The sequence below is a fragment of the Vicia villosa genome, linkage group LG2 (assembly GCF_029867415.1).
Source record: "Vicia villosa cultivar HV-30 ecotype Madison, WI linkage group LG2, Vvil1.0, whole genome shotgun sequence".
Classification (NCBI taxonomy): Eukaryota; Viridiplantae; Streptophyta; class Magnoliopsida; order Fabales; family Fabaceae; genus Vicia; species Vicia villosa.
Window position 1 is genome coordinate 185,390,492 of NC_081181.1, and position 25,519 is coordinate 185,416,010.

The 25,519-nt window shown below is 31.6% G+C and overlaps 1 protein-coding gene and 1 long non-coding RNA gene across 2 annotated transcripts; both read right to left on the minus strand.

The window, feature by feature from the left end:
• Positions 1-562: 562 nt before the first annotated feature.
• On the minus strand, positions 563-4,848 carry LOC131647651 (uncharacterized). Its single transcript, XR_009297892.1, has 3 exons — positions 4,722-4,848; positions 1,127-1,184; positions 563-1,019 (listed from the first exon to the last, which is right to left on the minus strand). It is a non-coding gene; the product is annotated as an uncharacterized LOC131647651 (long non-coding RNA).
• Positions 4,849-11,090: 6,242 nt separating this feature from the next.
• LOC131650852 (kunitz-type trypsin inhibitor-like 2 protein) lies at positions 11,091-11,753 on the minus strand. Its single transcript, XM_058920561.1, has one exon. It carries the CDS (start codon positions 11,751-11,753, stop codon positions 11,091-11,093), a length of 663 nt encoding a protein of 220 aa, XP_058776544.1.
• Positions 11,754-25,519: the final 13,766 nt, after the last annotated feature.

Here is a 25,519-nt window from a genome sequence, read left to right on the forward strand (position 1 = left end):
TAAAAAACATGTCCTTTTATGTATTAAAAAATCAACAAAAATTATTTTCTTTAGAATATTTTCATCAAATCAATCTTGTTGATTTTTGTAAATATATTTTAGGGTTAGGATAAAATTTCTTTGACTTTCTCATGTACCCTTAGACCAATTCTCTTTTAGAATTTGGTATTTAGTCATTAAAAATCAATTAGGTTTAGGTGTGATTTCAAAACCCTAATTTCAAACCCCAATCCAAAAATATTTTGGTCTTTTTCATCCATGTTAAATGTGACTTGTTTACCTTGGTTATTATCCTTTGTACATGTACATATACTTGTTGATTTTACCCTTATATTTTTTTACTTGTTATCATTGTATTATCATTTGTATATATTTTGTTTATCTAACCCATATGCATGAGTTTTATATTCATCATCCATCATTCATACATGGATTAATCCAAAGGTATAAACATCATTACTCATTATCATTGATGATTGTCATACTTACTTGTTTGTCTTTTGTGACATATGTTATCACACACACACACACACACACACACACACACACACACACACACACACACTTGACATTTTAACCACTTTGGCCCTTTTTATTTTCCTTTTAAGGGGAACTACAAAATCTCTGACTTCCCTTTTCTTTAAAAGGGATATGTAGGCCTAATATGCAATGTCTTATCGAGCTCACTTTCAAATACTTCTTTTCACATCCCCACACTCTTTTTAAACAAGTTCACATATGCTTTTTTTTCAAATAGATGTACAGAAAAACAATAACATTTTCAAAGAGGTTTCCATGGGATACCATGGATATGAGGGGTTCTTAAAACCTTCCCATTGTATAACAAACCCCCTTACCCAAATCTCTGATAAGTTTATTAGTTTTGATTTTAAAAACTTCTGTGAGTTTTATTCGCTCTTTCTCCCATTCCTTTTGGAAACAATAAAGCGTGGTGGCGACTCTGTTTAAAACAAATGAGCTAAGTCTTTCCCATGGCTTTAGTCTCACCAATTTCACCGCTACAATAGCACAACCAGACCACGCAAATATACATTAACCATAATAAATCTACTACAAATAAACATATTATATAAATAAAAAAATTTACAAACATCATAGTGTGTACCTTAATGATTGAACAATTTAACTGCAACTTTGAAGCTTTTCTCCAAAATCTTCCTCCTCTATGAATCAAATTGTAGATAAAAAACATAAATTAGAATATAAATTATATTTAAGAATAAAATTAATACATAAATAAATCTATGAGTAAATTAATACATAAATATACTTGCAAAATAAATGAATCTGGTTGAGAGGAAAAAATGGAAAAAGGGAAGAAGAAGTGGAAAGAAGGCATAGAGAGAGGAAGAAGTGAAAAATGGGTTGAGTTGAATCAACCAAAAAATAAATAAAAGGAAATGGTGGAGCGATGCCGTTGAAAATTAATGTATCAGTGGGCGACGGGGCACCTCTCGCAAATGCAACGGTAAAAAATGGAGTGGGGCAGCCCCTCCCAAATTGCATTATTGGGAAATGGAATTGCACGCGCGGTCTGCTCCATGCAGGTGATGTGATTAATGCTGGAATTTCTGCGTGGGGTCAACCCCTTGCAAATGACACTTTGCAGATTGCTTGGGGTCTCCCCTCGCAATGTAAATTAAGCTAAGGCTAGGGATATTAATAATGCTTTAGGGGGAAATAAAACTTAGATCTAGATAAAATATTAAAATGAGCGGATATCGGTATGTAATTCGTATAACTTAGGAAATCCGAAGTTCTACTGGCCTGGTTTTAATTCAACAAAAATCTTTCATTAAATATGTTAATATAAAAATCCTTTTCTCAAACTCTCGCTCTATTGAATCAGACTATGATCCTAACTCATAATGTATGCTCTCTCTATCCCATTAGATTTAAAACCACTTTTTTGAAAATAACATGGTCATTAGTATTCCCTTTTTCAGTAAATAATATTCATTTAAAAACGCTTATCTTAAACTCTCACTCTGTTGATTCAGATTATGCTAATATTCCCTAACGTACGCTCCCGCTTTCCCGCTAAGTTTAAAAGCACGTTTTGAAAATGAATAAAAATATAATAAGTTTTAATACGCTCTCGATGTCCTTAAAACTAATGTCCAGTGTCTACTATCCGGTTTAAATCTCAAACTCTCGCTCTGTTGATTTTAACCTTAGTCCGTTTTTACTTTCGTAACAAACTTTATTTTTAATTAATATTAATTAGACACTAAAACCAGAAAAAGATGATTTTCGGTAAAATATTTAGGCCAGTTTATTTCGGATCTCTTTGGTTAAATTAGTTTACATACCGATATCTGATTAAATTAGCCAGACATGCTTTTTAGTTCAATCATGCATAAACAGTAGTGATTAATAAATTCAGGCATAATCAATAGTACACAGACAGATGGCATGCAATATTAATAAATTAATTAAAACTGTTATAAATATAAAACCTGGAATTAAAGCTACTGGAATAAAACTTGAACTTGAAAATATTTGAGTACGGATGCTTGAAAGTAGAAAATAAAACAATCGAAAAAAGGAAGTCAAATCTAACGTTGTAAACTCGGTTTTTTGAGGCGAACTGACTCCTTGCTCTTTTTTGTCTTCGATATTTTTTCTATTTTTTTGCAAGAGTCGCCACCGACTTTTATTTTGTCCAATATTTAGGAAAGGCATAAAAGAACAGAAAAAAGACCTTTTGACAGATTTTGGGTTCGGGGGGTTGGTTATACAAAGGGAAGGTTTTAAGCACCCTTTGTATCCATGGTTATCCATGGGCTCTTAATTGCTTAGCTCACTTTTGTTTAAATGCTTTATTGATTTGAAAATAGAAGAAGTGAAGATGGACAATAGGTCACATAGGTCTCTGAAGAGTTTCACCGGGAATAATGCCCTTCAAATACCAGATGAAAGTTTTGAAAATAGATAAGAAGTTTTGAAAATACGTTGTTTGAAAATGAAAGTGTTTGAGCAAGCAATTAGGAGTTATCTACTCTCAATTTATAAGATCTTTCCTATGCATTTAATACTTTTCTTAAATGATGGTATGATTAAAAAAAAAGTAATAAGAGGGAAAACCATAGAGGTGCAAGTGTGCAAAGTGTTTTTTTTTATGTTTTATCTTGATTATTAATGTTTTAGCTCAAAGGTAAAAATATGGTCCAAGTGGACAAAAGGAAGATGACGGAAACATAAACAATGCGTCCAAATGGACAAAAAAAATAGCGGAAACATAAATAATATGTCCAAATGGACAAAGAGAAAATAGCGAAAACATAAATAATATGTCCAAATGGACAAAGAGAAAATAGCAGAAATATAAATAATACGTCCAAATGGACAAAGAAAAAATAGCAGAAATATAAATAATATGTCCAAATGGACAAAGAAAAAATAGCAGAAATATAAATAATATGTCCAAATGGACAAAGAAAAATAGCAGAAATATAAATAATATGTCCAAATGGACAAAGAAAAAATAGCAGAAATATAAATAATATGTCCAAATGGACAAAGAAACAATAGCAGAAATATAAATAATATGTCCAAATGGACAAAGAAAAAATAGCAGAAATATAAATAATATGTCCAAATGGACAAAGAAAAAATGATATAAATATAAATAATATGTCCAAATGGACAAAGAAAAAATAGCAGAAATATAAATAATATGTCCAAATGGACAAAGAAAAAATGACAGCAATATAAATAATATGTCCAAATGGACAAAGCGAGAATAGCATAAACATAAATAATACGTCCAAATGGACAAAGAGAAAATGGCAGAAACATAAATAATACGTCCAAATGGACAAAGAAAAAATAACAGAAACATAAATAATATGTCCAAATGGACAAAGAGAAAATAATATAAACATAAATATGATGAATGATAAAATAAAGTATAAAGCAAGAAATATAAAGAACAATATAATAAAATGCGGAATTTAAAGTTAATTGTTAGTATGTTAGCACGCGAATCATCTTGAAGCTAGTCAAGTATATCCACGATGTTAGTGAAGATCGATGGTGAGTGAATGATGATCTCGGATTTAAAGTTAAATGAAAATTTATCAGAAGCTTGATAGAATCATAGCGACTACACGATAAATTTCCAAAAGTCTTAAATCAACTACATACAATCTCTGCCATATTCGATCTTTTATTCCAATTCGGAACAAAGAAAAAGATAAGAAATAATATCAAATAATATACAAAAATAAATATAAAACAAATTAAACTTAATTCAATTTTTTTGTGATTTTTTTAGAATTGATTTTAAGTTAATTAACAAACTAATTAAACAAATAATTATACAAATAATTAAACTTAACAAGAAAAATATTCTTTTTTATGTCAAGAATTAGATTATAAAGATATAAAACTAAATCTAAAGGAAAAATTTTTTTTTTTGGTTTTTTAGGTATTTTTAATTAATTATGCAAAGAAAATAAATTGATTAAGATATTGAATAAAAGGATCTTGTGTGGTGAGTTCATGATGGATCATGGTGAGCTTGATCAATGGCAAAGAAGTATTTCAATATTTAACATCATCAAGTAAAAAAGGAAACAAGGATGAATACTTAGATAAATAAATCAAAGTATATTTGGAAAATAAAAGAAACTATTGAATTAAAATGAAATATAAATGATGCATATTTTATAGAGTTTCAAAGTGAGGAAACTTACCTTCAAATGATGCTTGGTTTGAGTGGAGGTTTCTTGGTTTTGCAATTCCAAATTCTTACTCCCTTTGAAACTTAAAACTTGGAAGAGAGAAAAGAAAAGAGAAAACAAAGACTTGGCAATGTTTTTTTTGGTGTCCCCCCCTTTTAATTATGAACATATGGTTGCCTATTTATAGGAATAACTTGGCTTATGGAACAAGTAAGGTGATGTATGCAATGACATAAGATGGAGAGAAATTAAATTGGAATTGAGTTTGAAACATTAAGACATTAATGATTAGTGGATAGAATTATGAAGTTTGAATAGAATTTGTTGAATGGTGACTTAACAATTCTATCTTATAATATATAAGGATAATAACACAAATAAAAATTAAAATATAACATTTAAAGATAATATCAAAATAAAAATAGTAAAATCAAGTTACAAGATAATATCAAAATAAAACTTAAATACTAATTTTGGTTTAAGACAATAACAAAAATGAAATTAAAAATATAAAATATTATAAAAAAAGAAAAACGAGATAATAATAATAACATAACTAATAAAATAAATTTAAACAAAAATATGGTTAATTAAAATAATATTAACTAAAATAAAAATTAAGAATGAAGATTTGTAGAAAAATATAAGATAAGATGGTTAGATAAACTATTAAAATGATGGTGGAATAAAAATATGGTTAGTTAGAATATTCTATTATAAAAAAAAAAAGTGATGATAGTATTTGGACAATTATTAATAAATATGTGATGATGAACTTTGAAGATAAAATGGAATATTAGCATTTAATGCTTTAAGTTAAAAAGACTGACCATGGTTTAAAATCTCAAGTGTTTTATTATTCCTTCCAACTTATGATCATTGCATATCTTGAATGGAATCTTGGCCTTTAGAGATGAATTGGATCATTGCTTGCATCATATGAGCATCTTGGATAATATCTTTGAATTATCGCACTTTAATTAAATTTTAAATGAATAAAATTTAATTAAAATGAAATAAAAATATCATGAATTATGGATATGTTGTGAATATCTTTAAACATATGAGAATCAAGATTGAATCACAAAAGAATTGGCCTTTTTGAAAAAAAAAATCAAATTTTGGTCATTACTTGTTTCATGCATTTTTCCAAAAAAGGTCAACTTCATCAAGGCATATCTCCCTCAATTTTGATCCTAGGAAAGTGTTCTTGTACTTTTTGGAAAGCCCAAGATGTCCTCTACAAGCCACTTTGGAAGCGTTTTTGCATTTGGAGAAGTTATCTTGATGATATGGGCTTTGACAAAAAACTGCTTTTTGTTGACTTTGAAAATGACCTGTAATGTTTTGGCTTATATCTCTTAGGCGGAAGCATTTCTTGACCTTGGTCCCAACATCAAAGTTGTAGAGAATTGAATTTCCTTGAGAATGAGCTTTGGTTGGATTTTTTCTGATAAATTATGAGAGAGTTATGGTCGGTCAAAGTTCAGTTGACTTTTAAGTAAAAAACTCTAATTTTGCAATTTTGAGTTTTGTTGATTTATGAACTTTTCTTGATGAATTATGATCAACCATTGATCACATGATGAATCTTTTGACAAAATATGGATGTTGACAAAAAATTGTATTTTTGACTGTCTGTTGACTTTTTGAGCTGTTGACTGTGCGTCTGGGTATTAACGTAACAGTTAAAGTGAAAACTTAACAGTTAAAGTTAATTTTTCTCCTTGTTTTTGTTGTGTTAATGGTGAAAAATTATTTACATGGTTTGTTAGAAAAACAAAAAAAAACATAAAAATATATACTGTACGCGAACGAAATTACCGATAATAACCTTGAAAAATATTTAATGCATAGAAAAATAAATATTTAACTAGCAGAAAACACACATAATATTATCTTGATAATTAAACGACAGTACGACAGATAGTACGACATTTAATACTGACAGTACAAATATTACATAATATAATAAACAGTACGACAAATAAAATAAACGGTACATTATTTGAAAGCGAAAGATACGACAAACTTTTTAAAAATGACGATTAAAAACCCATGCTATAAATAACAACATATAGATGAACGGGAGTGTAAGTATCCCAGATCCGCATTTTTCAGGACTATGCGGACAGAAAAAGGACATGATCACCACCAAAACAGTGATGACCATAAGAAAAAACGTATCCATCCACTTTGCCATTTTTTGCCGGGGAAGAAGAGAAAATGATTAGGAGATAGTATGATAGAAATTTGGGAGATGAGTGAAATTTGATGTGATCAATTACGAAAAAAAATGAGGAGTATTTATAGAGTGAAAAGAGAGAGATAGAGACGTTGGGAATGGAGTGGTACCGTTTGAATAGTAGTAGGATTTGAAAAAAAGTATGGTAGGTTTTGAAAAGAAAAGGGGTATAGAATAAAGTTAGGATTTGATTTGAAAGAAAAAGATTTGAAAAGAAAGGAAGATATTTGAAAAGAAAGAAAGAGATTTTGAAAAAAAATAATATAGTATAAAAATAAAAATTAGTGGGAAATAAAACCAAGAATAATTTAATTGTTACTAGTATAATCTGAAACCCGGACTCCGCGCCTGCAAATTTGAATTCTGCACAAACTGCGTCAGCATTATTTATCTGAAAATAAATCTCAAATAAACAGTGTATGAAGTGATAAACAGTATTTGGCGTTTATGTGAGAATAAATTTAACAGCGAACCAAAATACTGTATAAAAAATTCTAAAAATTGAGTATTTATAAAATCAGGATATTTATGAAATAAAAATCCAAGATTGTATAAAACTCCAAATTTTTAGACAGAAGTCTGTTGACTTCTCTTTTTTTTTAAAAAACGCAGGCAAATTTTTGGGTATAACAATAATGATCATAACACTTAGAAAATGATGGGATCTCAGAGGTCAAAAATTGGGGTGCAACAAACGTAAAGTCAGATTGATCTAGAATTGCAGAACAAATCCCAATGTAGAAATTGATGTGCGAAAAGAAAAAAAACAAAGACGAACTCTTGAAAACTTGGAAGCTCTAAGTACTGGTTTGCACTTTGCCGGGAAAAAAAACTCGGAACCTTTTCGTGTGCCTCAAACGTCCTTTTTTATAATGTCTTGTGGTAACTCCCATTTTCTCCATTCCCCCGTTCCTCCTTTTTCTCCTCAAATATAGGAAGGCTTGACTTGGTTGGTTGAGTGTAAAACAGAGACGTGGATCTTCAACTCAAAATATCTTTGAACGAGTCTTGAGACGGGGGTCTCAAGTGGGCTGGACGTTGGAGACGGTCATCTCCTTTTGGTGACGTGGCTTTGGCTTGTTTGGGCTTTGGGAGATGGGCATCTCTGCCTTGGAGAAGAGGGTCTCAGCCCCTTCGTGGGCTGGGCCTCAAATATGGCTTTTGTTTCGCTTTACACCTCCAATTCTAAATTACTTCACCTCTTCATGTTGTGTTTTACCTTTTTCATTAGTTTTCAGTTGTTTTAATTTTGTTTTCTTTAATATTTTCTTTAGCAGCGCTTTTTAGGAAGGCCTATGGCAACACTTTTATGAAGTGGTTTCTAAAGAACGTCCTTTAGCAACGCTTTTCAGAAGCGCTTTCTAAAGTGTGGCATTTAGTAGCGTCTTTAAAAGTGCTCTCTTATGTATTGCTTTTAGAAGCCCTTTCTAAAGTTAGTCTTTAGCAGGGCTTTTTCTCAATTTACGATATAGTTTTAATTTTTCTTTTGAAATTATATCAGCATTTCGGTATAAAAGCGTTGTCTATGGTGTGTGCTAAAAACTTATTTTGGCGAAGTGACTAACTCACAGGTGAAATAAATATAGCAAACCGACTCGATCAAATCCTCACTAAAGGGATAGGAGATCTCGCTAGATCAATAATCACCCCGTTTTAGACAAATTAATATTTGAAGGGAATCTATTACACAATAATTTAGAAGAAGACTAACACATTAGAAGGAGCTTAATGTCCCAAATAAGGGGAAGAATTTCTCACACAAAAAGTTGACAAAAAATAAAAAATTGAACATGATAATTTACATATGAGTGATTAACAATTCACAATTGTGAATAACTATTGGTTCACAATGAAAAACTGTTGATTTTTAAACAAATTTCTACATTTTGACATCCTCTCTCTAATTTGATTAATGATGTGTAAATAATTAGTTAATACAATTTATAATTTGATTGATATGTGTCATAGGTTGTGAAATGATGATTATTTAAGATAGTTATAGTTTGGTTATTGAGTGATCTAAGATCAAAATATAAAGTCTTATATAAAAATTAACTTTGGTTATCGTGTGCTATTTGTTAATATGGTGCAAATTTTGATTAATAATTTCTCATACATAAAATATTTTAAATTATAAAATAAAATTGGTTAATGGAGTATAAAAATTTAATTAACACAATTTAAAATTTATTGTCTAAAAATAGTTAATCATATAAATATTCTATAAGTATTTGTGTTTTTTTTTCAGCATAGTTTGCTTGGTTCACAATAATTTTTTTAATATTTTTTTATTTTTATTGTAACATGTTTGCATGCATTCCACGAGGAGCCAATCATTAATCTTGTTTACATCATATATCTTTTACCTTGTACTAGAACGTACAAATATCATAAGAGAATGCACTCTTGTGTTTACTGATGCATGTGCATGAGGACACATCTTAAAGAAGAAGCTACGTGTAAGCTTATAATCCTCGTAAAAAAAATGTACTGTTGTATTGGTGGTTGCATGGATAGGATTGGCTGAATTTTCTTTTTGATGGGAGGGATTGGGTGAATTTGATTGTCGGTAATTTTGGTAATTTTTTCTTAGGCTCGAAAATAGCTTATAGTTTATGTCTTATGTCGTATAAGCTCATGTGATAATTTAGACCCGTTTGATAACGATCTTTTCATCACGAGCTTATAACTTATTTTACTAACTTATAGCTTATTTTTCTTACGCTATTTCAAATAGCATTTTAGCTTATGTCTTATAGCTTATTATTTTTTCTTTCTTTTTTATCCTTATTATTTTAATTAAAATTCATTTTTAACCCTTATAATTTATTTTAATTTAAAATAAAATAATTATATATTAAATATCTTTTATGTCATTTTACATTTATTAATAAATTGAACCGCTAATTTTACTAAACACTTCAACGAACTTATAAGCTATCAATCTCAACCATCCACTATAAGTTATAAGTCATCAGTCATCAGTCATCAGCTATAAGCTATCAGCTAACTTATGAGTCAACCGCTATTTTTACCAAACAGACTATCTCTTTCTAAATTAATTATTTTCATTCCATATAGTTACACATTCATAACAATATAACAATAGTAAAGTCATACACTCCTCTCTGAAAGATGCATATATATATATATATATATATATATATATATATATATATATATATATATATATATATATATATATATATATATATATATATATATATATATATATATATATATATATATATATATATATATATATATATATATATATCAAAGTTTTCACGTATATGTTACATGATGGCGTAAAAACTTTCTAAATTTTAATCAATACACTCATTCTAATCGTTATGGTTGAATTAATTATATATTTTTTTTAATATAAATACGTTGAATAATAACATCATTATCTATATCTATTAATATTGTTTTGTTACAATCATTTTAACAATCACATTCGCTTTTCAAAACCATGATATAAATTAAGGAAAAGAAAATATCATTCGTGTGAGTTTTAATTTCTTTAAAGAAATTTTGGTATCCATGAAATTAAGTTGAGTATCGATATTTTTAGTGTAAATTATATTAAAATTTTAATTTAATTTAAATAAAATAAAATAAAAATATGAGATGACAATAAAATATAATGTTTGATTGGATTAGGGTACTGTATCCAACTAAATTCACGGGTACCGAAGTGTTCACTAATTTTTTTTTTTTTATATTTTCTCCTGGTGGAAAACAAATGTAACTAACTAATAATAATTGGTGATCATATAAAATTGATTCTAATTAAATATGAGAAGGATACAAATAAAAAATTGGCGATATAAAATTGATTCTATTTAAATATGAAGAGGATACATATAAATAATTGGTGATATAAAATTGATTCTATTTAAATATGAAATAAATATAATGTTTAATTATGTTGGAATGCACTTTAAATATAAATATAGAAGTAACTTGAATAATCAGTTGTAAAATCATAATGTTCAATTTCAAACATAGATAAGGCAAATTTAACAGGTGTAAGGAAGGAATTAATACACTGTATTGATTCCATTTATTTTATTATTTCAAGCTTACATAGAGCAAGTCTAGCTAGCTATAGCTAGCTAGATAAATTGAACTCATGCAACAACGGACTTAATTATTCCAGTTCCGAAGGAAGTAGGAAGAAAAATAAATTCAAAAGGGTCTTTTGGGTCCTGTTCAGCCAAATACAAACGTTTTCCAATTTCACCAAAATGATGATACCTCCCAATATCATAACAAGCACCAGATCCATCAAGGCAAAATTCAAACTGATAACCCTTTCCATATTTCAAGATACTGAATGTACCAGAAACTTTTTGGAAATCATCATAGTTTCGATAATCACCAATACCAAGACAAGATTTATGAATAACGTTATCAACAAATACTATCCATTTTGATGAATGAGCACAATCAGGCTTCTTAGTAACTTCAATCTCAAGTGGCGTACTTGTGAGGATTTGTTCAGAACTGTTTTTTAAATTGGTAAATTTCAGTGATGTTTGGAAGGAAAATAGTCTGTAACTTTGTAGGACAGTAACTTCACATTTGGAGTTACCGGTTTTTTCTAGTTCTATTCCACCACCAGTGATTCCGCGACCAGAGGAAGGGAGAATGTAGTATTCGTTACCTGCGATAAGGGGTTTACCCGATAGGTCAAGAACTGGCTCATTATCGTCATTTGAGAAAGCTATAGAAAGATTGGTGATGAAAACAAAGAGGAGGAAGGAAAGGGTGAGAGAATAAACAAGCTTCATGATTGAGTAATGATAGTTTTGGTTGTGTTTTGTCTAGTCTATATATAGCACTATAACACTGTTGATGTCTCGTGAAATCTTTAATATATTAAAACAGAATACATATTTAGGCGCCAACTTTAGACCAAAATCCCGCCTAAAAACGTGCATCGCACGGGGTAAAGTACTAGTTTATTTAATAATCAAAATCTCGTCAATTTTATTATTATACATAGTAAAACATTAAAACAGAAACTTCATTTTATGTGCCATATATTTTAAATTTTGCCATGTAATAAAAATTTTAAGGTGGCACCTATTAAATTATATTTTATAGTCTTTCATTTTCTATTGAGTTTTTTTTGACTTTTCACTCATATAAATATATTTTTTTATTTAATATTTCTGTTTCAAAATCAATATATTTAATAAAAATCAGTTGTTTTTTAGATTTATAAGGGAAGCAATTATTTTCTACAAATCTACTATGTTTATATTCTGTAGCGGGGAAAATCTGAGATCGAAGCCATGAAATTGACTCGACTCAATATTTCAGTGAAAGTCGCCACCGCGCTTTATTGTTTCCAAAGGAAAAGGGAAAAGAACGAATAAAACCCAAAGTTTGATTTTAAAACAAAAAGAAGAGATCTTAGGTACGGGTGTTGTTTATACAAGGGGAAGGTTTTAAGCACCCCTCATATATGTGGTACTCCACAGGAACCTTTTTGAAAATCTGTGTCGTGTGTGTGCTAAAAAAGGGTCTGTTTGATTTTTAAAATAAGCTCGGCAAAGCATTAAGCTTTGTGCCTACATACAATGGAGAAGTCAGAGCTAATGTAGTTCCGCTTAAAAGGGGAAAACATTTAAAAAAAACGAATAAACACTTTATCGTCGTCGGAGAGAAACACTCAGCCATTGATCTTGAGCATGAGAACAAACGAGTTCTTTGCATCACAAATGAAAGAAGGGCTCCAACTCGGATAAAATCTACGAGTATGCCACTAGCTCTCTCACGCGGAAAAGATCTCATTATATCAATCAATTTCAAAATCGTGGGGTATAACCACTCGTTTCGACAATTAATAGTGTCTAAACTTTTGAAGAAAAGAGGCCACTAAGGGTAAAAGATATTTTTTAAAGAAAAGGTTTTGAAAAGATTGCAAACATAAGAAGGTTTTTGAAAAAGGGAGTAGATTTTGAAAATTTAAGAAGGGGAGGAGATGAAGAGGCTATCCTATTGCGTAAAATAAAAGCTAAGGAAAGAAACGGTCTAACCGAAATAAGAAGCCAACACTTGACATTGTGAGTCAAGGTAGATTTCCCATCCTTTGAAATATCAATTCTAAACCAACATTATCACTTGGGGATCCACATGAATTTATTATCTTAGCACCACTTTGCATTAAGCACATTAAAAATTCTGACGAAAATCGGGCAGAGTAACGGCTGTTTTCGGGTAAAATCCTTATATCAATGCCTTGGAATTAACCATCAAGGGCTTTCAAGGAAATACCTGCACACATAAACAGACAACAATCCAATGCCAGACAGACAGAATAACAGCAGAGTAACAATATCATAAGGGTCCAGAGGTACTAAGTCCATAAGTCCGAATCTCCAAAATGCTAGGGATAGTAACCAATAGTCCAAAAGAGAGCCTTAAACGTTTTTTAGATTTTTGTTATTTATTAGTGTTTTAGCATAAAAGTAAAGTATGGTCCAAGTGGACAAAAAGAAAATAGAGGAAACATAAACATGTGTCCAAATGGACAAAGAAAAAATAGCGGAATATAAACGTCCAAATGGACAAAGAGAAAATGGCGGAAACATAAACATAATGAAATGATAAAATAAAGCGATAAAGCGAGAAATATAAAGAGCAATATAATAAATTGCGGAAATTAAAGCCAATTGTTAGATGTTAAAGATAACCATCTTGAAACTTGTCAAGTATGTTATCAAAGTTAGTAATTAAGATCGATGGTGAGTGAAGGATGTTCTTGGATTTAAATTCAATGGACATTTATCAGAAGCTTGATAGAATCATAGCGACTACACGATAAACCTCCATAAGTCTTAAATCAACCGCATACAATTCTCTTCCATATTTGATCTTTTTTTATTCGGGACACGAAATATTGCGCTATGTTAAGCAGATCGCCAAGTGATTTATGTAGAAATCACCCTACAACGAGGCCGGTCAAAACTGTATGTGCTAATGCATGCGAGAGAAGTGATATGTAGATCACTCTCCGAAAGCAATACCGCACGAAAAGAAAATAGGTAACGATCTAGTCTTTACTAAGAATCCATAAGAATTCTCAAAGTATTAAGACTTTCATCGATCAAAAGAAAAAAAAGGAGAAGAAGAAGATAAACTGCATAGAGTAAAATCAACTCACACTATCATTAATATCATTCATCTAATATTATGGATTAGGTCCTTTCAAACCTATCAACATCCTAGATCCAATGGTATTAATGAAGTGGAGGAAGTAGGAAGCCAAAACAAGCATCAAAAAGGCAAAAAACCACATTCTGCCAGCAGGAAATCGATTTCCTGAGTGCAGAGTTCAAATTTTGAAAAAAAAATAAGGTGGAAATCGATTTCCTATAGAGGGAAATCGATTTCCTGCACGCAGCATTCAAAAAATCAGCATTAGGAGGTATAAAACTTGACTTAAGCAAACATACAAACACCTTATGATCACACATCAATTGGAGCACGAATTTTCCATCAATTCACCATCAAATAGGACCAATATAGCATCAAAGATTCATCACACACAAGCACAAAAGAATCACATTATGATAGATGAAAAAGGATGAAGAAAATTACCAAATCTCGAACAAAACTTAGATCTACTTCAAGAATCACCAACACAAATCTTGATCTCTCAACAATTGAAGAAAAAAGAGTGAAATGGATGGTGGCTTAGCTCAAAGTTTGTGAGGTTCAAGATGTGACTCACAAACTTTATGAAAGAAAAAGAGCTTTGGTGAATTTGGTAAGGATGAGGAGAGAAATTGCAAGGGGTTTTTTGACTCTCAAAGCTTGAGAAATGAATTTGCAAGAACTTTTTTGGCTATCAAAAGCTTGAGAAATGAGGGAGTAGAGACCTCTATTTATAGGATGGGAGCAAGAGTAGTGGCAATTTGGTCTTTTTGCATTTGGTAATTAATTTGTGTTTAATTGGTGTTTAAATGGTATTTAAATGGTAAAAATGGTAAAATGGGGTTAAAAAAGGTTTAATGAAGGGAATTAATTTTGATGAGGTGGAAAATTGGTAAAATGACAAAAATGATCAAAGAAAATTGGTGCCAAAATGATGTCATGCTTCCCTCCTTATATTTTTTGAATTTCGCCCCAGGGAAATCGATTTCCCTCATGGGTAAATCGATTTCCATAGTGAAATCTTCAAAAATCCGTTTTCTTGCACTGTTTTGATTTCTGCCCGATCTTTTACCTGTAAAATATGAACAAAAGAGACAAAATACATATTTTTGGATTTTGGTTAGTATAAAACAAATTAAAGGCTATAGATGCTCGATAATTCCCCTCAGAGATAATCACAGTATCAAAGATAAAGCTTCACAATGGTGTTTTTGATTGATAATTGAATGCAATTGATGTATGATCTTATGGTTAAAAATTGGGGTACGACATATTCCACTTATTTATGTTATGAAAATATTTTTTAGATTGTTGTCGTCGAAAAGTCTCAATTCTTTTTAACTCTCTACACTCATGTTAAATGTGGTATGAGTAAGTCATTTTTATTTTATTTATTTTATTTATTTTATTTTATTTATTTGTTCAATTGTATTTTAGATGAATGTTGTATTTTTTTTTCTTTTCTGAGTAACACGAAGCCGTACAATCATGTTTCCATTTTTCTTTTAATATTTTTCTATTACAAATTAATAGATTTAACTAAAATTAATACTTTTCATTTGTTGACCTCCACTTATTCTTGATTGGTTAAAGCAATTTAAGATATTTAAAGGAAACATACTTTTAATTTTTCTAATTTCTACTGCTCTTATTTGAGCCAAGATAAAAACATCTCATACTTAGATTTATCTTCTCTATGTAATATCTTTAATTTCTGCAGTTTGTATATGAAAAAAAACTCATTTTTTTGTCATCAAATAAATTATTTTAAGAATTCTATGTTTTTCTAATCTTTTGACACTTTGATTATTTTTTATTTTAATAATTTTTTTATTAGTTTCTGGCATATGAATAATTTATTACTTCCTCCGTCTCACAATAAGTATCTTCCTTTAGATTTTCACGCTTTTTAAGAAATGGTTAATTATGTTAATTTCAATGATAAAATGAATTTTATTTACTAAAATAATCTTATTAATAATGGATAGTGGAACATTTAACTTAATTAAAATACATTAAATAAGGGTAAGTTAGTGGAAAAAAATAATAAATATCACATCGGTATTCTAAATGAACAAATAATTTGAGACAAATAAAAATAGAAAAGAGGACATCTAATGTGAGACGGAGGGGGTATTTTTTATTATTTGATTTGATTTTAATTTTAGAAACTTTGCATGTACATCTACATTTATGGTCTAACTAGTGTCTTACCCGTGCGCTCGCACGGGTACCCGTCGGTCTTGCGCATTGGGTTTTAGGGAACTTAAATAGAATAGGAAAAATTAATATATATGGGTAAGTTCATATAATATGGTAAAATGATTGAAATAGGTTAAAAATATATGTTGGGCCTTATTGTTGGTTACTATATGTAAGTTAATAGGACATTAAACTTCATTGGGCCTTAGATGGTTAGCCTTGGTGGAGATTACCTAATTTTATTGTTAGACCTAATAGGATTAATAGGCCCACAAAAGAATCCTATTATTGTTATTGTTACATAACGTTGGCATTTAAAATAAAAGAAACGTTGGACTTCATAACTTTAAACGTGTTGGCAATCAAAGGTTGTGTCTTCATAAGTCTGTGTTGGGCATTGTTGCTGTAAGAAACGCAGGGTTCGGTGATAAGTTTGAAGAACAACATGTCATAGGAAAGAAGGTATCCTCTTCGAATGATGTATGTGCATGTGTTTCTGTTTATGTTGTTTGCAGAGTTTATTATATGATGTTCATCCATTTAGAGGTTGTGATGTTGTTTTGATTCCAGTTCACCCGATTGGTTGGAGTTGCAAACACCATGGAAGCGGCTTACGATTGAGAGGATATTGAGTGGGTCACATGAGAATGAGGATCTTAGGGAGGAATGGAAGAAACAACATGAAAGATTGAATCGTGTCGACGATGCTGGTGAAGTTTCTAAGGTCGGTCAAAAGGATGATTCTGTAGATGCTGCCAGTGTTCTTGAAAATAAAGGGTAATCTTATAATTTTATTTGTTTTTGCATGTTACGGTAGTAGTTTTGATAAATGTATGTTGTCTGTAAATAGAACCTAACCTCCACAAAATTGAATGTGCTTCCCAAAGAAAGTGTACAACTTAGTTTAATTATTAGTTTGTATGCTATTGTGTTGAAGGAATGATGGAGATGGGATAGGAACTCCTGCGGGATTATTGTTAAGTGCCAAAATATAGTTATTTTGTGTTTGTAAATAGTGGCACTTATCAATACTTTTTGTTAATACCGTTCGAATAATACCCCATTTTGTGTATAAATACGTATACTTTGTGAATAGATATATTTTCATACACTTTTATACTTTTTGATAGTTTTCTACTCTTTTTTTAGGTATTCTTGCGTATTTGGAGCATGAGCAATAACGTGTCGAAGACACGGCTTCAAACGCGCGATTTTGAGCGGCGGAATCAATTCATTCGGTGAATAAAGTTCAAAATCAAAGAATAATAAATCACCAATTATGTTGATATGTTGTCATTGTTAGATGGGAAATTGAATAAGCTTTCCAACGCTTCGAACCGGACGCAAATCGGAGTTACGGTTCTCAAGTTACGCCATTTTTACTAAAAGCTGTTTTTTTTAACTCAGCGAGTTGGGCGCGATGCGCGCTCCTGCGCGCGACGCGCGCTGTACCAGATCCAGAATTGTATAAATAGGCGGAAATCAGATATTTTAGGGCATGGTTGGATATTTTAGAGCTCCAATCCATCCAATAGCATTTTTTGAGTGGAAAGATGCTAGAAAACACAATGGAGCTGTCAAATGGATGATCCGGGGTTGAATCCTTCATCAATCGGAGCCGACAAACCGTGAGATTTTTGGGTTTTTCTTCTTTTCTTCTCTTTGTGGTTTCATTTGTGGGTTTTGTATATATATATACTTTGATCTCATGTATATTTGTCGCCCATGGCGTTGTATAAAGTTGCTTTACAATATAAACTTGTTGTTTTTCCTGATTTTTTACATCTTGATGTTTGGGTTATGTTTGGTGGGTTGTTTTGCATCTTGATGTTAGGGGTTTGTGTTGTTGTAGAGATAGACCTCACAAATCTTGATTAGGAGATATAATCATTAGCTTCTTGATTGTAGAGATAGATGAAGAGTTAATGTTCACTTTGTGTTGGTTCGTAATGCTACCGGGTTGTTTGATTGGTGGAGAGATCGTCGATCGAGCAATATTTTAATTTAACACGGTAAGCTACCATATGTTTGATTGGTGGAGAAATCATTAACTAAGCATACAATAGAACTCGTGGAGGTGTTTGGACACGAATGCCGACAACGGGCAACACGTGAATGGTTTAAGGAGTATAGTAGACTGAGTGCAACTGGTCGATAAGTTTAAGTTTGTGAAGAGTAGATTATATGCAATACTTGATAGTTTCTTCTATTTGAAGAATGTATTCTTTTTGTGTTGATATTTACTTTTCCATTTCATATTTAAATTCATTCAAAACCAAACTCATAACTAAGAATCCGTCGAACGGCAGTTCAGTAGCACTAATCTCTGTGGACACGATAAATTCCCGGATAAATATTTCCAAAACTTTTGTTGCTTGCCGCTTTACCGCTTCAACAAAATGGCGTCGTTGCCGGGGATTGGTGTTTCTATTGAATTCGCATTGCGATAGTTTATTTGTTTTTGAGTTTTGTGAATATCGTATATTTTGTGCATATTCTCATACTTGTATATTTTTGTATATTTATACATGTTTATATTTTCATTCTTATACATGTTTGTGTGTTTGATTTTGTTCCTCTTCACTTTTGCTATTTAGCAAGGTGAAGTTGGCTAAACAAATTGAACTCGGATAGTTCATAAATTCTAAATCTTCACTTTTCAATTTGTTTAGCCAGTTAAGGATTTTGTAAATATTGCGTTTTATGTATATTTGTGTTTTTACAAATACTTGTGTATACTTTTGCTTTTGATTCGTTTGTTAAGTGTTTGGGCAGGTCGCTTTCTTTAGGTTGCGTTTGAGGCGAAAGCATTGGCTTACCGCGAGGAAGTTACTTACCATTCATGAAATAATAAAAGGCGTCGAGCTTACGACGAAAATAAGCGCTTGTTGGGAGGCACCCCAACAGTTGTATATTTTTCTGTTTTTCTGTAAATGAGTAGTGTAGGTGATATGTGGAGGTTGCTCGTGGGTTTGTGTTTTGCTGCACTGGTTTTTCTTTTTCTGGTGTAGCGCGCGTCGCGCGCAAAGAGGGCGCGTCGCACGACGTGGAAGCTGAAGAGCTTGGTTTGGCAGAACATAGCGCGCGTCGCGCGGTCTAATGGGCGCGTCGCACGCCTTGTTGCTTTTGTCAAGTGAACTCTTTTTAATGGTTCACTCGGCTCGCTTTTTCCCACTTACACCAAGGCTCTATAGTATAGTATTTTATAGTTTTATTTTTTAATTCTTTTGTTGTTGTTTAGACTCAAATTTTGACCCGATTACTTGGAGTCGCATTTGGTAATTCTCCGATTGTGATAGATTCAACATGCCGGTTGTGCGGTAATGATTGTTCAAATTTGTACGTCGCAAGGTACTCGTTTATCGCTTTCTATAGCATAACATGTTTTTGAGACTTTTCATTTGTACAAATTTCATATTACTCATTCTTTTTGCATAACTTGCTCATGACTTGAATCACAATTAGTTTCCCCTTTTTACCATAAATGTGAGGTGGCTTTTCATTGTGTATATATGTGAGTGACCGGCATTTCTTGTTTTAACTGGATATTATTATGTTTAATCTTTCATTTGTATTGATTTTGTGAATGCACGAAAGTGATCAAGGAACTTGTTTGATTTTGAGCACAACTACCATAGCCAAATGTCAATTTACCTTGTGAGTGTGTGACCATTCGTAACCCCTTTGAGCCTTTTTATCATTGTCCATTTTGTTTTTGAACTTGAGACCTAGTTCACATTTTTGATGGATTTTGATTCTTTGTTTTCTTGAACCCTTAACTATGATGTTTAGTTGTATTTTTACCTTGCCTTAGAAAGTAGGGAGTATTCACTTTATGTTGTGGTTGAATTCAAGTTGGGAAGAGGATGTTTGCCCATTTATCTTGTGGTTGATATGAGGTTGTGAAAAGAAAAAGAAAGAAAAGAAAAATGTGTGAAAAAGAAAGAAAAGAAAAAGAAGGAAAAAAGAGAAAAATTTGAAGAAAAAAAAACATATCAAAAAGAGTTTGGAATAAGATTTGTGCTAATAAGTTTTGTGTTTGGTGTGAAACTTGTGATGAAGAAGGAAGTTTGATTGAAATTTCATTGTTTGAAACTTTGTGGAAGTAATTACTCCCTTAGGTTTAGGCAAGTTTTTGTTTCGATTAGCTTTAGGACGTATCCCTTGTTTGTTAACCGAGCCACATTACAACCTTGAAAGCCCTTGTGATTCGTGTCGTTGCATTTTCAATACTATTTTTAGATGAACGCATAATTTTGTCTTTTATTTGCAAGATTGTTGGATGAGTGTTCAAAGTCCTCACCTTTCGGTGTTTTTCATCTATCGATGAGTTTGTGCTAGGCGTGATTCATTATTGAGCTTGCTTTTGTTTAGAATGTTTTGTATGATTATTGTACTTAGGATTGGTTTCATTTTCATGCGTCGTTGTATGATTGTGATAAGTTTTTACTTTGTTTGTACGTTTTTGGTTTGAACTGTGCAATTGTTTCATTTTCTAAACTGTGTTGATTCTTGATTCTTTGGATTTTTACTTTTGATTCTTTGAGTGTTTGGCCTTGTTTGACGACAAACAAATTCAAGTTGGGGAGAGTTGTTAAGTGCCAAAATGTAGTTATTTTGTGTTTGTAAATAGTGGCACTTATCGATACTTTTTGTTAATACCGTTCGAATAATACCCCATTTTGTGTATAAATACGTATACTTTGTGAATAGATATATTTTCATACACTTTTATACTTTTTCATAGTTTTCTACTCTTTTTTTAGGTATTCTTGCGTATTTGGAGCATGAGCAATAACGTGTCGAAGACACGGCTTCAAACGCGCGATTTTGAGCGGCGGAATCAATTCATTCGGTGAATAAAGCTCAAAATCAAAGAATAATAAATCACCAATTATGTTGATATGTTGTCATTTTTAGATGGGAAATTGAATAAGCTTTCCAACGCTTCGAACCGGGCGCAAATCGTAGTTACGGTTCTCAAGTTACGCCATTTTTACTAAAAGCTGTTTTTTTCAACTCAGCGAGTTGAGCGTGATGCGCGCGACGCGCGCTGTACCAGATCCAGAATTGTATAAATAGGCGGAAATCAGATATTTTAGGGCATGGTTGGATATTTTAGAGCTCCAATCCATCCAATAGCATTTTTTGAGTGGAAAGATCCTAGAAAACACAATGGAGATGTCAAATGGATGATCCGGGGTTGAATCCTTCATCAATCGGAGCCGACAAACCGTGAGATTTTTGGGTTTTTCTTCTTTTCTTCTCTTTGTGGTTTCATTTGTGGGTTTTGTATATATATACTTTGATCTCATGTATATTTGTCGCCCATGGCGTTGTATAAAGTTGCTTTACAATATAAACTTGTTGTTTTTCCTGATTTTTTACATCTTGATGTTTGGGTTATGTTTGGTGGGTTGTTTTGCATCTTGATGTTAGGGGTTTGTGTTGTTGTAGAGATAGACCTCACAAATCTTGATTAGGAGATATAATCATTAGCTTCTTGATTGTAGAGATAGATGAAGAGTTAATGTTCACTTTGTGTTGGTTCGTAATGCTACCGGGTTGTTTGATTGGTGGAGAGATCGTCGATCGAGCAATATTTTAATTTAACACGGTAAGCTACCGTATGTTTGATTGGTGGAGAAATCATCAACTAAGCATACAATAGAACTCGTGGAGGTGTTTGGACACGAATGCCGACAACGGGCAACACGTGAATGGTTTAAGGAGTATAGTAGACTGAGTGCAATTGGTCGATAAGTTTAAGTTTGTGAAGAGTAGATTATATGCAATACTTGATAGTTTCTTCTATTTGAAGAATGTATTCTTTTTGTGTTGATATTTACTTTTCCATTTCATATTTAAATTCATTCAAAACCAAACTCATAACTAAGAATCCGTCGAACGGCAGTTCAGTAGCACTAATCTCTGTGGACACGATAAATTCCCGGATAAATATTTCCAAAACTTTTGTTGCTTGCCGCTTTACCGCTTCAACAATTATCAGATACTGCTGATTTTAATGAATACATAATGATCTCTTCTGATAGTGACAGGTAAAGTTTTTTTTAAGTGATAGGGAATATATTATAGTTATAGGTATACTGATGTCATTGTGTTGCCATTTTGGTGTAAATGTGGTGTTTATTTCAGGGAAATGAGTCCTATACAGGAGGAGCTGGAAGAAGCGTACTGGACTCGTGAAGTTGATGATGTAAAGAAGTTTTGCTCAAATGTTATGGTAAGTAGTGTTTAAAGTCTATAGTTGTTGGCATAATGGTGTTATACAGAGATGTAATGTAACTGATATTGTCTGTCAATGAGTGTAGCATATTCTTGCAGAAGTAATAGACAAATGTGGTTTTGCTGGAATGTCAGAGATCACCCTCTATGATGTGGACAACGGGTACCTATATGAGTGCAAGGTGAAGAAGAGGCCAAACAAAAAGGAAACATATTTGTATGGAGAATGGTTTGACTATGTAAGGGCAGCTGAATTGAAAGAAGGAGATAAAGTGCACTTTGTGATTTATTACCCGCCAGTGTTAGATATTATGGTAATAGTGGAGCGGAGTGGTGATCGTTGATAGAGCTGTTTGTCAGGCAATGTTTGTGGTGGATGTATAGGACAGTTTGTTGTTAGTTTGGTTTGTATGCGAATTATGGTTTTGTTTTTTTTTGGTAATGGTGGATGTGAACAAAGATTAACAATTATGATACTATGTATGGTTTTTAATTAAATATTATCAGTTTTGGTTTTAAGTTTTATTGATTATGCAAAATCTGCCATGGTTTTATATGCAAAATTGATTACCAATTTGTTTTTAAATTAAGTATTGCTTATTATAAGTAGTGAGCAGGATTTCTATCAAAATTAATTACAATAGGATTCCTAATTTCATTATTGTTGGTATAAGTAGTGAAACGGGTCCTGTAAATAGTAGCCTATTAAATCTAAATGGTGAACATACAACAATGGACTTATGAATAGTTGAAAATTGAATTTAATAGTATATGTTAAACAGTAGTATAGTAATATTAAATGGTTATAAAATAGTTGTAATGTGTGATATTATATTGGGATGTGAAAGATCAATTGGGTTATGGGCAGTAAATGTGTTTCGTGAGGAATATAAATAAAATGAAAACTGTTTTGAAGTGATGTAAATGCAAAGAAGACTAATTGAACAATTGCATTGAATTCTGTTGAACGGTGGAAAAGTTGCAGGTATGTGAAGAGTCCATTTAGAGTGTTATATAAGTAAGGTGTAGGAAGTTTGAAAACACTAAAAACTGAAGCAGTCATCATTACTCTGTAACCAATAGTGTTAGCTGCGAATTTCTGAAAAGATGAAAGGAATAGTTGATCAAGCAATGAGAGGTAAAGGTTATCATATCATTTGAATGGTTGTTCTGTTGCATTTGAAATTTAAAAGTTGTATATGATTGCATGCAGGTGAAGAAAACTCGATGAACCAAATGGTTGTGGGGAAAGCTGTCACTTCTGATAACTCTATGTATGTTTGAATTATCTTATGTTGAGTATACGTTTTTATGCTTTAATTTAGAAGGTTTGATAACACATTTATTAATTGGCCATGTTGTTTGTCTGTATTATGTTTCAGATGCCATGAACCGGATGGTGAGGATGTTAGTTGCCATGCAGAGCAGCCTGCTAAGTTACCATATTGTATCTGGAAGAAAGATGTGGCCAATGGGAAGATGGCTCAGTCATGTCTTCTTGTAAGTTATTATTTGTTTTAAGCTTACTGTCTTAGGACTGTTAATGGGATAATCTAATGTTGTTTTATATTAATATTGTAGGAAATTCCTGAGCATATTGTGGCAACTCGCTGGCTCAATGGAGTAAGGTTTGTAGATTTGGTCGACTGGGAAAGAGAAGTCAGGTATGAATGTGAAGTTCATCATACCGAAAAGGGTCAGATGTTCTTAGGGCGTGGTTGGTACAAATTTGCCAAGGAAAGGTGCCTGCTTGATGGAGACTCTATGGGTTTCAGCATTAAGGATCCCGTCAGCAAGGAGATACTTGTAACAATGTTGAAAAATTGAAAAATGATGTAAAAGTTTGTTATAAGTATCTATCTATTAATATTTCTATGAATATTTTGTAATTCCCTGGTGGACTTAGCTCCATCTTTATATTAATATATAAGATTTTGGTATTTAGATGTTATGTTATTCATACATTGGACTTAATAATATTAATGAGAAAGGTACCATAAATCATTATAACATACATATGAAGATGTTAGTAATATATATTACTGCTGTTACAGAATTACTAAGATAAATGTTTGAAACTCAGACATTGTTAATAACCTCTTTTTACTAATATGCTGTTAGTAATATATATTACTGTTGTTACTTGCATTACTAATATGCTGTTAGTAATATATATTACTGCTGTTACAGAATTACTGAGATTAATGTTTAAGACTCAGATATTGTTAAAAACCTCTTTATACACAACATTTGTAGTTTTTCCCCTGAATTTCTTTTCTTCATCATGTATCAGTATTTTGATTCCCTTTTTTGTTGTTACTCTTGACAATGCCACATAAATCTGGCCATGTGTGAATACATCTCTTGGTAAGTACAAACCAACATTATCCAATGACTGTCCCTGTTATTTGTTGATTGTCATAGAATAGGAAACTATAATAGGGAACTGTCTCCTATTCAGTTTGAATGGCCATGGTGATTGGGATGGTGACATGTCCATTCGAGGTATGTAAACCAAATTTCCAAACCTTTACCGGCCATTATTGAAGCCTCGAGTACATGGGCTGCCATCTTGGTTATACACAGCCTTGTGCCGTTACACAAACCTTCGGATTGATCTATATTTCTCATGAGCATTATAGGTGTCCCAACCTTTAGTTTTAAGTGATGGTTTGGCAAACCTGATGTTTGGAGGGAACTTAAAAATTCTGGCGTGAGGATATCAACTACTGTTGGGTCATGAATCTCAGACTTGTCAACTGAATTTGTGTTGTAGTAGACACGAATCTCTCCTGCATTGTTGACTGAATAGAATTAGTAAAAGCATAAAATCGATTAATATAATCCATTAAATTATATATTTTTGTTGCTTAACCTGGCATTAAGTTAAGTATATGGTCATTGATCTTATCAATAATCTCCAGTGTAGAGGCCAGTATCGCAA